Below are 12,141 nucleotides of genomic sequence, written 5' to 3'. Positions count from 1 at the left end.
ACAGGCGGTATATCGCATCCGATATGGTCTCAAAAATAAAAGCATGAATGACAGCGGTGAGATTTTAACTTTCTTAAAACAAAAACATGATAATGAATACACATTTAGCTATGTTTGGCAATATTTAAGATAGTAAAGGACACATCAATTAATTCCTCAAAATCATTAGCTACCTCGCGAGTGTGATATTTTTTCCCCTTTAAGTTAATAAGTTACTGGGATTATAAATATGAATCATGTTCGATGTCAAGAATTAAATCATTATGACATCTGTAATGTACATGTACCATGAAGAATACGGTTCCAAGTTATATTGTCCGAAGTTGCGAGTTGAGATTATAGTCGCATTATTCAATATAGTTCTTGTTTACCTTTATCATGGCGAGTCGCTGCAGGTTGTGTGGAGTTAACGAACACCTTTTTTTTGTTACGATGTCACCTGCGACACTAAACATCCGTTCTGCAGTGACACTGGATGGTGGGCAAGCGTGGTAGGCAGCAGCAACTGGCGCTAAGTTGGGGAAGGTTTGTCTGCGACTGCTCCAATACTCCAAAACGTTGCTGTCGAGTTTTGCAACTGGCTGCTGGAGATATACTTCCAATTCGTGGGCAATTGACTTTTTGATGTCACTTTGAGCAGGGGTCTCATCTTCATTTTCAGAGGTAGATGGAGATGATTCCATCATGGCAGCCTCCATTGCTGACATGAAGCTTGGACGATCCGAGTGTGAAGGCAACTGGGTGGCTTGTTCAGGGGTATCTGGATCGGAAAGTTCGACGACATCGTCAAGATTCTTCTCATTGTCAGAGAGTCCAACAACTGATGTCGAGATGGCCTCCTTGATTTTGTTCCGGAAGATTTCATCCCTTGGAGCGAACTTCATCTTGTACCTAATGCATAAAAATAAAGAGAAGTGATATGTAATTTTCATGGAGAGACAATTAAAAATTTTAAACTCATGATGGCCTGTGAGTCTAAACCTAAAATGAAACAAATAATGAGAAACACTGGCATTTATTTTATTCCACTTAATTAAATATTCATAAAGTTGATGTGATCCCCCTTTCTTTATTTTCACGTCTAAACATCTTGAAGTTGAAGAAAATGAAAGCTCCCCTTAAAATCATCAAACTGAGCGGACCATTGATGCATTTCAAGCATGAAATGAAAATCCATTTTTTTAAAGTTCTAAATAATTATTGATCAAGTGTCCTACCTGGGATCCAAAACGGTAGCGGCATGGAAAGTAGCGATGATCGTCTCTTCCTCTAAGTAGTCAATACGGGATGTTGGCTTGGGAGACATCATCCATCTCATCCGTTTCTCCCATAGATTCTGGAACGTTTCAACCATGCTTATGACCCCTGTTACCTCCCCAGCATCCTGCAGAAGCTGTAGCTGCTTCGCCAGCCCTTTAACCATGGGTAGAAATGATGAAACGCTACAATCGTCTTGTGACGCTAATTTTATTGCCTCCTCTGCTGGCTTGAGGGCGGCAACAACCCTTGAAATGATGTCAAGAGCGTCAGACCAGTGCTGGAATGCCCGTGGTCTTGAAAAATCTGCAAACGGAGTCATCACCCTATCATTGGCCAGTGCTTCGACCGCATCCCGCTGTGAGGTGATGTTCTCCAACATCGTCAAGGTGGAGTTCCATCTAGTTTCCACATCTCTTGTCAATTTGACGTGCTTGGTATTTGGGTAGTGGATGCCTAGCAACTCGTCGAATCGCCGCTTGACAGGCTGAGAATTGTTGACTTTCGACACCAACGTTCGCAACGCCGAAATCGTATCTCCTACAGCACGTTGGGTGTCGATGCCTCCCTTCATCACAAGGTTGAGACAGTGGGCGATGCACGGTACCCATCCCCGTATCATGTTCTCTTTCGTACAGTCGATGAGGGCTCGGCGGATGTTTGCTCCGTTGTCGCTTGAGCCGAATAGTAGCTGATTGTTGGCGGGTACCCACTCATTGGCGATAGCTGTCAAGCGATCTCGAATGTGCTTTGATGTTGCCTTCTCTGCGAATTCCTCCAAGCTAACAAGAGCTTGTCTTCTCTGGAACTGAAAGAAAATTAAAGATAATCAAATTATTAATACGTAAATAATAATATTGAACGGGCAGCAAAATTAGACACCATTAAATGCGAATAGAATTCACTATTGAAAATGATGATAAATAGTTTTTATTTATGAATGGGAGTAATGATAAGTTATGACAGAAAATTTATTATTAAATAGGCCTACTTAATAAGAAACCTGGATTTTAGTTTTACGTCACATAAAAACGTGCATGTTTGAATGTTATTTATTTGATGTACATATATAGCAAGGCAGACATTTTCCCCTTTTTGCAGGCGAGCATAATTGAAAGGTATTTGATTTAAACAAGGCTAATTGTATAGGTCTATATAAAGTAATGGTGGAATATAAAAAATAAACGAAAACGAGGAAAATTAGCTGAAAGCATAATAGATATATATTACTTACCATTTCATCCTTCAGAGTTGTCCAATGAAATGTCACCACCATGTACTCTATGTTCTGGTGAGACCTCCACATGTCGGTTGTGAAGCTAATCCCGGGAAGAGCTTTCGAGAGATCGATCTTTATAGCGTCTTTCACTTCTGAATATATCTCAGGTATCACTTTTTCGGAAAAGAACCATCTCGATGGGATGCTATACCTGCCATCCATAACTTTGATAAGTTCTCTGAATCCATCGCTGTCGATGACAGAGTATGGTCTCATGTCAATGGCTATCATTTTTCCGATAGCGTGGTGTATGTTTTTAGCTCTGTCACTATCATTGCTATAATTGTTCCGCCGGGCAACAGTCTCTTGAAGAGTCAATTGTTGCTTTCTTGATGAGCCCGAAGCTTGTACTCTAGATGAATTATTACTTGGAGGATCCCGTTCTACTCTTGCATCACCACTCCTTGGCATTGCCATGCATTGTTTGAGATGCCTAATGAGAGCAGTTGTCCCTCTATTTCGAGAATTTTTACCCCTAGCCCTTCGAACCCCACAATGATTACAAAGGGCGAACGACCCATCATTTGGATCCAACGTAAAATGGTTCCAAACATCGGATTTATTTTTCCGTTGAGAAGTTTCGGCCATGGTGGACAATTTGACAGTAACTTTTAAAAAAATCAGAATGAAGTGAGCGAAAGTTTCAAAATTTGGAAGAAAGTGATGTTGTTTGATCGAAATTCTAACTTATATATCTTGATGGCTACAATCGGCAACGGAGAGCAGCGAGAGACCCAACCCCCTTGTCAGAGAAACACGACAGTGTCAGTTGACAATCGAAGCTTTATTTTGGCAAATTGTTAAAAGTAATTAATTATAATTGCAAGATTAGATTCACGATTCAATAGACAATGAAACTTGATAGATTATTTGGTCACAACAGGTTTTTCTCTCTCGGACAGCCTGATACAATGACAGACTGTTCTCACTTATAGGGTGAAGAGTGAAGACAGACTGTTCTTCGTCATGTGATTATAAAAGACAACAGACTTCATTATCAGAAAAAAATATTTTCTTGATAAAATATTAGTTTCCTTGCGAACTTCCTGAATGCCCCCCCCCCCCATACAAATAAATCAGAAAAACAAGAAAAAACAACTACCCCCAAGATAAATGATTGCATAGATGAAGTGGAAAACAGACTTTCTGTCGCTGTGTCTTTCATGACCCCCACCACTCAATATATTTGAACATCGAATCAGACTAATTATCAAAGAACTCTTTCTTTGTAAGGCACTTAACTTTGCCGCCATGGATAAATAAATTTTATCCGTCTCCCCCTTTTGTTTTTACCTTCCCATATCTCTTCCATGCTCCTGCCCCCCTCTCTCTCCCTGTCTCACCCCAAACAAGCTTTCACCTACTCTCACTACCTTTCTCGGTCAAAAAAATAAAGATATCCCACGATGCTGTCATGTTTTTTCTTTCTCTCTCGGTCTTTGTCACTTCGAGACAGCGGTCGGCCACCCGGCCTAATTCAGACGATTGAAAAATTGCGTAAGTGAAAGCGAACAGTAAAAGACGAATTTGTGAAAGGAAGATTGTCAAAATTCAAAAGAAAAACAAATAAGTGTGTATTGCTACATCATGTTATCACCGACAAAATCAAATAAAAGTTGGATGACATTTTCATGTGCTGAATGTTTTGGACTACATTTATTTGGTTTCTTTTGAAATGGAAGCCAAGTTATTCGTGAAATAAACTATAACTTTATAAGCCTTAATATTGGCCCCCTACGAAAAACAGCATGTGCTGATAGGGTGTTCCATCCCACAAGTGATAAATAAATAAATAAATAAATGAATAAATAGATAAATACAAAAATAGATAAAAATTGGCAATCATCACGACACTAACCAGAACTCGTCCAGTCCACTCCCCTCCCCCTTAAAAAACACACACACAAGGGGGGGGGGGGCGAACAGATTAGTATATTTCACCCTTGCACAAAAAAATCATTTGTTTGTCATCACAATCATCTCGAAGGAAACATAATTCTCATTCGGACTTCTTTATGGCCAGCTCCGATGACAGTTACATGTAGCTCACAAAACCAAGAAGATTAATGTCAACATGACAATCGGGGCCCTCGATCAAGCAAGTGCTTGAAACCATTCCTGACCAGGTGATTAATCACATGATTCCATATACACACATTCAACATGCACTGGGCACTACTAGTATATTATGGACACACAATACACACACATTTTACAGTGCAGCCGCACAGCCACACATGTACACAGAATAGACGCAGGGCGGGCAGTGCAGGGGCACGTGGCTCGCAAAGATTGATTTTCGCTGGATTATCTCGGGCTGAAGAAAACACAGCTACATAGAAGTACAAGGGCCAATCGTCATGCATGGACGGACCGGACGACCTATTTAAAGTTATGAATGAGCGGTAAGGCTTGGCTTGAGTCTGCCTCTAAATTTGAAAGGCGTTGAAGGTGAATAGATGGCTTTTTAGTTTAATCACGATGACGGAAACAAGTTGTATAGCATTCGGGTTAATTTTCCGGGTTGAGAGAGCTTGGCAATGAAGCCCGGTTCGTATTTTCCGAACCGAACCAGCTCAACCCGGCGGGATTAAGTTCGGAAGGTGATCCGAGCTACAGCACTATCCTGATGCCTGTTGAAAGTTGTTTGAATGTAATATGTCAACATCCAACACAAGCCCTTAATCCATGTGCATGTATCTGATTAAGTTGCTTTCCATTTTCATGAGTTTGCGTTCACACACGGATTTGTATGAAAACATGCCCCAGGTGTAGTGTGAACAGATGTAAAACAAGCCGTAGTGATGTCACTTGGTTTATGGGTTTGTCTAATGTTTTGGGGGTTGCTGTGTGAAGGGGAAGGGGTATATCCAGGAGGAAACTCTGAAAAGGAAACAAAGTTTGATTGATGATGCATTGTGCTTCATATATCTCCTGTTGAAAGAGATCATACCTGGGCTCCATCTTACAAAGTTACGATTGAGTTAGGATTGATTGGATGATGATTGATCCAATCAATCGCAACCATGGAAAGCCAGCAAAGTAAAAAAAACATGTTTGAAAAAAAAAATCTAGATGTCTATCCATAAAGTCCATTGATTTTTTGACAATTTGGTGTAGAAAAAATAATGATGACATGGATGGATTTCCATAGAGTTACAATTGATTGGATCAATCATAACTCTTTGTAAGACGGGGCCCAGATAAAAAAGGTGCTTCATAATAATGCAATCTGAATTTCTGATTTGACACTCAAGATGCATCCAGACTGACTGAACCCGACTACCAGAATACCTGTAAATTTACAAGAAAGTGTCAAGGGGAGCCTTTCGAAAGGTCTTTTGTCGCCGTCGTTGGACTTTTTATCCAACAAAATCTGTTTTATCTGACAGTTATCATAGTGACAATGCTTCTTAGCTAATCAAAGTCACGAAAAGTTTTCAAATTTGATAAGTTTGTCCAACTAAAATGTTGTTGAAACCCTCCCCTGGACTCAGAATACCTAATGATTATTTTCTGCATTCATACCAACCTGAAGGAAACTCTTTCGGGCAACGTTCTCGAAGTTAAGAGCATATGCAAAATGGTCTGATTAGTGGGTGAGGCACATGATTTCGAAATCATTAGCTCAGCAACCCATCTTGCACATTCCAAGAATCCAAACTACCCACTGGGTTGAGAAAATTCTTGTTTGCTTTCACATTGCAAGGATAGGTCTGCGACCTTGGAAATTCCCTTTGAAAGTTCTCTAAATCTTGCCAAGTACCTACAGTGGGTATTTTCTTTGGGGGATGTTTCAAGTAATTTCCTTTCACATTGGCAAAAATATGTGGTATTTTATGTTCAGGGGGTTTATTTCCAATTTGTCTAATGCCAATTTGTCCAATTGCCAACTTGAATACTACCAATCGGTCTATCATCAGTTTGTCTACTCACCACATGGTCTACTTTCATTTAGTCGAATGCCATACCATCTAGTTGGTCCAATAGCCATTTAGTCCATATACCATTTGGTCTAATTAAGATAAATGAAAAGAAAATGTGTATTAGACCAAATGAAGTGGTAATAGACGAAATGGCGATTAGATGAAGTGATGATTAGACCTAATGGTTATTGGACCGAATGGTTGTTAGACGAAATGTTGATGGACGGAATGGCATTAGACTGTGGTGAGTGGACGAGTTGACAGTGAACGAATTGACAATTTACCGATCAGGATAGATTTGCAATCAGAGAATACATGGAATTCTCAATACTCCATGAGAATAGTACAGGGGCCGTATTCTGAAAATTGTCTTAAGAGAAATATTCTTGTATATTTTAGAGTTACAATAAAATCCGTATTCCGAAAATTGTCTTAACTTTTCTTGTAACTTTCACTGAGCGCGTATGATGTATAATTGGTGCATATAATGTCTGTGCGCAAGATAAAATATCGAGTTACAAGCTATTCCAAAAATTCTCTTATCTTTACGTTTTCTTAACTTCCTTGGAAAATACAATAAAATTTACAAGAGGTGGGGGGCTATTGTAACTTATTGTTGCATGCGATATTTGCCCGTCTGCAATAATTATTTCTTGCTGCATCCCGCAAGAACATCATGTTTTACAAAAGGAGACATTCAAAAGACATTATAATGACGGATTGGTAGACTTTTCAGCAATTACAAATTGGTATTCGAGATGATGAATCTTTTCAGAGAAAATATATCTTTGAGAAGTGCCACGTGTATTTTTAGCACAGAAAATTTAGCGGGGACGCAAGGAAATTACGCCTCATATCAACAATGCGCTTCATTATTTTTAAGAAGAGATGCTTCTATTGGTTGGCCTAAGCATATAACAAGCTTAATAATTGGTTGATGACAGAATATTGGGCGTGTCAGAGATAAAATAGGGGACGTCCTTACAGAGATAAGACAATTTTCAGAATACCAATTTAAGAGAATTTTAGCGCGCTGTTATCTTGCTGACTTACAAGAAAAGTTAAGAGAAAAATTAAGACGATTTTCAGAATACCACCCCAGGTGTATATTTCTGAAAAATGTAGGGTAATCATTTATTACTCATGAATTGCCTAGTTGCTTCAAAGGCCTTCTTTCCAGCGAAGGGAGAATCAATGGCCGGAGGGCAGTGTCCAGTATAAAGGCTGTTATTAATTAGGATAACCCCAATTGCTCATTATTGCTAATAGCTCGGAAGGTTTCCTGACCATTCAACAAGTATTAGGATCAAATATGAAACAAAGACTGCCAGGATCGTTCACACTGCTCCATGGAAAGACGTTCTGCTTCTACCTTTGATGACATTGTTGGGTTCAACTGGATGAGGGGCTTATACTTCTTCCATTGTAGAGGGCAAGAGGAAACTGCAGCCTGCCGTCATTGCCAGAGAGTTCCAAAATTCAATTCCGAAGTCAGAAAAATGTGTGTTTTATTTGACAAGGATGAAATAGGTCTTCATTATTCAGTTCATGAATATGCATGTAATTCAAACAGATTTAAGACACCCAATAAAGAGACTTGATGTTGCAGTCTTCATAGGTAGTGAAAGTGTTTGTGATTATATATTTTCTTTTTTTTTCAATGGAGCCTCCGTTGTTACAACCTCACCCCTTGTATGAAATTGAGATCTATGCACGAATCAAGGTATCATACATGTATGAATTCAACCAGCTCTCCTTTTAACTGCTCTCAAAATCCTCAAACCACATTTTCATTGTCTAGATTCTTTCAAAAGTAAACCAAAGAATTTCAACAGTATGCATTTACATGAGACCCCTTTTTATAACACCTTTTTTTTATTCTACCTGTGATGGCCCCAACATGGTCAAAAACTTACAAGCGTGACGATAAGCACTCATCATTGGACTGCAATATATATGATTTTCCATGGAAATCTTTTCAGTGATAATTTCAGTCACATTTCTATCCCGCAAAGATATATGACGTCCATGAAAACAATGTACACTGCCATGGTGAGACACCGGATTGAGTGTTCATTCGTAGTCCCTTGGGATCCTATAGTGCAGGTGACTAAAGGAATTGACATTAACCTAGTTTCTTCTTTGTTCATCATCACTGCCGTCATCAGAATGAATTTGGTGATCTAGCCTGCTATTGGTGATCAGGGCCCAGTCTCACAAAAAGTTATGATTGATCCAATCAATCTCAACTGAAAAGAAATCCATGGATACCATAATTTTTTTTTACAGGAAATTAGCTCAATTTCCTTATGTAAACAAAGGGAATCACGCTGAATCTTCAAGAGAATGATGAATGTATGAATAAACATATCTAGTAACATTTTGACCAAATTTGCATTTTAGATGTTGACGCTGCTGGCCATCCATGGTTGATCAGATCGATCGCAACTCTTTGTAACACGGGGCCCTGGTGAACTAGCCCAATCAAAGAATATCTGGACTTTACTTTCTGCTTTAGCCCGCCATTTTGCTAAATATTTCAGCCGGAATGTACTATCTTGGACAGAATAGCCCGTTAACCTGCGGATTAGCCTGCAATTTGCTGGGTGTCTTCACCAGAAAAAAGTTATGCCTGATCCCGTGATGTCCTGTGGAGAATGCCTCGCATGGAATTACATGGATATGAAGCCTCCACGCAAGGGAGCCAACTTCCGGCTTGAGCTAGAAGTTCAGACTCAAGTCTGACTTTGATCTGGCTTCATACTGATGAAGAGCTGATGCAAACTGAAGAGTTCATGAGCTGATCCACCTTGAACTCAGGCAAGACCAACCACTATGTTCAGATGAAGATTTGATGTAAACTGGAGCTTGCTTCAGCTGTTCTACCTTGAATGCTCGAGAAGGCAAAGAGCAACCACTATGTTCAAATGAAGGTGTGATGCAAACTGAGGCTTGCTTCAGCCGATTCACCTTAAAGCAGTCAAGAATAGCAAATTCTTTGTCCTGACGAAGATCCACATACTAAATAGGTTCATTATTGCGGATTGAAATAATCGCTAGAGGGTATTCATTTTTCTCGCAATCTACTATGGTCAACAAGGAAATTTGTGATCCACATAGTAAGACAAAAATTTGCTCCTAGTGAGTTTGTTGAGCTAATTGAATGTCAGGCAATGGTTTTCGTTGACCTTCCTTGATGCTCTAGAGGCGACCCAAGGGCTCCTCTACATGTACAGTACATGCAGGACCTTTGAGTAGTATTCTAAGACTTGCTTCCATTGACATTGGCAGAGTGACTCCACTGACTCAACGCGACTTGACACCTGGGGCCCATTGCATAAAAGTTGGTATTATGGTAACTTTCCATCCAATGGTAACTTCCATGGAATCCTTGACTCTGATCGGCTTTTGACCATTGTTTCCGTGGTTTGGATGATAAAGTTACCATGATAGAGAGATTTCGATTGTCTGCGACTGCAACGTATTCCTAGTTCACCGGAAGTGGTGACACCGCTCGTTGAGTATCACATTCGTACATTGATGAAAACAGTTTCGACTTAATCGACATACCCGTACCAGACCACAGCATATACCAGCGTGATAGCGAGCGGGCCGTGGGCTGATGCTCGGCCGGAGAGTCAGGCGCAGCATCACCCTACGAACCAGTGGGGCGACTGAGGGTGCAACACTTGCACTCTTGCGCAAAAACACAGTTGTTTGGAAATAGAACATCAATTACCTATCGGATATGTAGTGTCTAAAAACAGGAGATATTAAATGTAATGGAAAAGCCGGTAACAAGCAGTAATTTGCAGTTTACTAGCACTGCTGAATCAACGAAACTCAAGTGTTGATGCGGCTTCATTCATTTTTGCTAAGCTTAGATGACGTCATCATGCACGAACAAGCGCTCGTTCGAGCACTGTGACAGCGAACGTCAAAACCTTCAAATACGAGTCACAGATTTGGGCAGTGAACGAGAAGACTCGTCACAGAATACTTCGCGCCTGCGCAGTGCTCCCAAAATCCCTTAATCTCGTACGCCCACTTGGCTCGTCTCAGAAAACGAAAAGTCTGAAATAGTAACTTTTATGCAACAGGCCCCCGAAGTGATTCCTCGACCCAAAATTTAGTGAGCTGTCACACCCCTTCTACATATTGACCACTGGTTTTCTGCAGTGGTTGGTGACTCTAGTGTTTAAGTCAGTAGTTCATCAGTGGATCTTAATGTACACGTCTTTATATTCCTAACCTTTATGATTGAATTGTGTAGATCATGAGAGAAATCTTTGAAGGACATAGGCCAGCTTTTTTATTTGTTTCAAATTGTCCCCGCTTACTTATACTTCACATGTAGTTTCATTAGTAAATAGTAATACATGATAACTATTTATGTCAAAATTTTGTTATTAAAGAACAGTGGAGCTTTTCATGAAAGGACTTGTCAGACGATTAATCCGACAACTCCAATGTTTTCCAACAGTAACCATGCATCTCAACCAATCATAATCAAGAAAAGATGTCAGATCTGACAACTTGTCGGACAAAAAAGTTGATGAAACGCTTCCCAGGTTCACCAAGCCGAAGTTGCGTTCATACCTCTAGAACATGTCACTTAATACCAGATGACATTCTCTTGCCAGAATTTGGTGGTTAACCGCTATTGGCATGGGAACATTGTGTAAAGAAAGTCGTATGCTCTCAACTCAGCGCCAGAAAGTCCTAATGCCTCTGTCACACCTCCTACCTTTATGCACCAACAAAACAAACATCATTTAAAGACAAATACCGATTCTGGTAACGATCTCAAAATGAGTTTGAACAGATTCCAATGAAATGACCACCCAAGTGTTTGTATGTACATGTATGGATGAAAAATATGTGCCAAATTGCTCTGGAAAAAAAAATGTGTAATTGCTGAGAAATGAGCAAAATATGCACGGGATTCCATCAAATGTCGGGTAATTTTCTAAACGATATCAATACACTGTCCCACACATGCCTCTTTGTGGTAGTGATCAGCAGAATTATCGGGTTATCAGCAACAATTTCATGATTTCACAAAGATAAGTTTATTTCAATGTACCGGATCTAGATCTATCAATATATGGTGGCATTTACACGTAACCTTGATTTTAAAGACTTTGTCATGAAATCATTTTTTGCTGTAACTGCTTTCCTTTACCTTTAAAATGGCATGACATTGGTTGGTTCCTGGGTTAGGTGTAGGTTTCGTTGGTGTGACCGCATTATTGCAGTGACTTTAAAAAGTATTCAACGCCCTTCTTGCTTTGATAGCATGCCACGGTATACTTGATGCATCATTCATAGCCTAGCTCTCCCACTCAGTATCAATTACAATTAGAATGAAAATGGTGGTTCGAACTCTCTAATAATAAGAGCTAAGTAACTGCATTCTATCTGCACCTCATCTCAAGGATGAAAAATGGAGCAGATTCGGATGAAAGTGATTCCACACTACTGCCACATTTCAGGCACTCTGAATGTGATCTTTACCACTAATAAATGGCACTGAAGATGTCATTGATGAAGCTTGTCACGATGTAGGTAGGCCTACCTGCTTGAGGACTTTGTACATTCAGAGGATTTTAATTTTGAGTCTTCTTATACCTCCAGTATATTAAGCTTAAGATGAACTCCATTTATATTTTGTATTAA

At 39.8% G+C, this 12,141-nt stretch overlaps 1 protein-coding gene across 1 annotated transcript; it reads right to left on the bottom strand.

Annotated features, from left to right (window-relative positions):
* Positions 1-347: 347 nt before the first annotated feature.
* LOC121427963 (zinc finger BED domain-containing protein 4-like) lies at positions 348-2,767 on the bottom strand. The gene is made up of 3 exons (XM_041624542.1): positions 2,492-2,767; positions 1,218-2,065; positions 348-891 (listed from the first exon to the last, which is right to left on the bottom strand). The coding sequence occupies exons 1-3, from the start codon at positions 2,765-2,767 to the stop codon at positions 348-350; spliced, it is 1,668 nt and encodes a 555-aa protein (XP_041480476.1).
* Between the last annotated feature and the right edge of the window lie 9,374 nt (positions 2,768-12,141).

The sequence above is a fragment of the Lytechinus variegatus genome, chromosome 14 (genome assembly GCF_018143015.1).
Source record: "Lytechinus variegatus isolate NC3 chromosome 14, Lvar_3.0, whole genome shotgun sequence".
Classification (NCBI taxonomy): domain Eukaryota; kingdom Metazoa; phylum Echinodermata; class Echinoidea; order Temnopleuroida; family Toxopneustidae; genus Lytechinus; species Lytechinus variegatus.
The sequence above is the reverse complement of the archived record's forward strand: the minus strand, read 5'-3'. Positions and strand labels throughout refer to the sequence as shown.

Bases quoted from the DNA above. Each gene is read 5' to 3' on its own strand.
- LOC121427963 (XM_041624542.1), bottom strand. From the start codon at position 2,767: ATGATAGCCATTGACATGAGACCATACTCTGTCATCGACAGCGATGGA. The intron at 2,066-2,491 runs GTAAGTAATATA...ATTTTCTTTCAG, and splicing joins CAACTCTGAAGGATGAAATG to TTCCAGAGAAGACAAGCTCT. The intron at 892-1,217 runs GTAGGACACTTG...TTTATGCATTAG, and splicing joins GCTACCGTTTTGGATCCCAG to GTACAAGATGAAGTTCGCTC.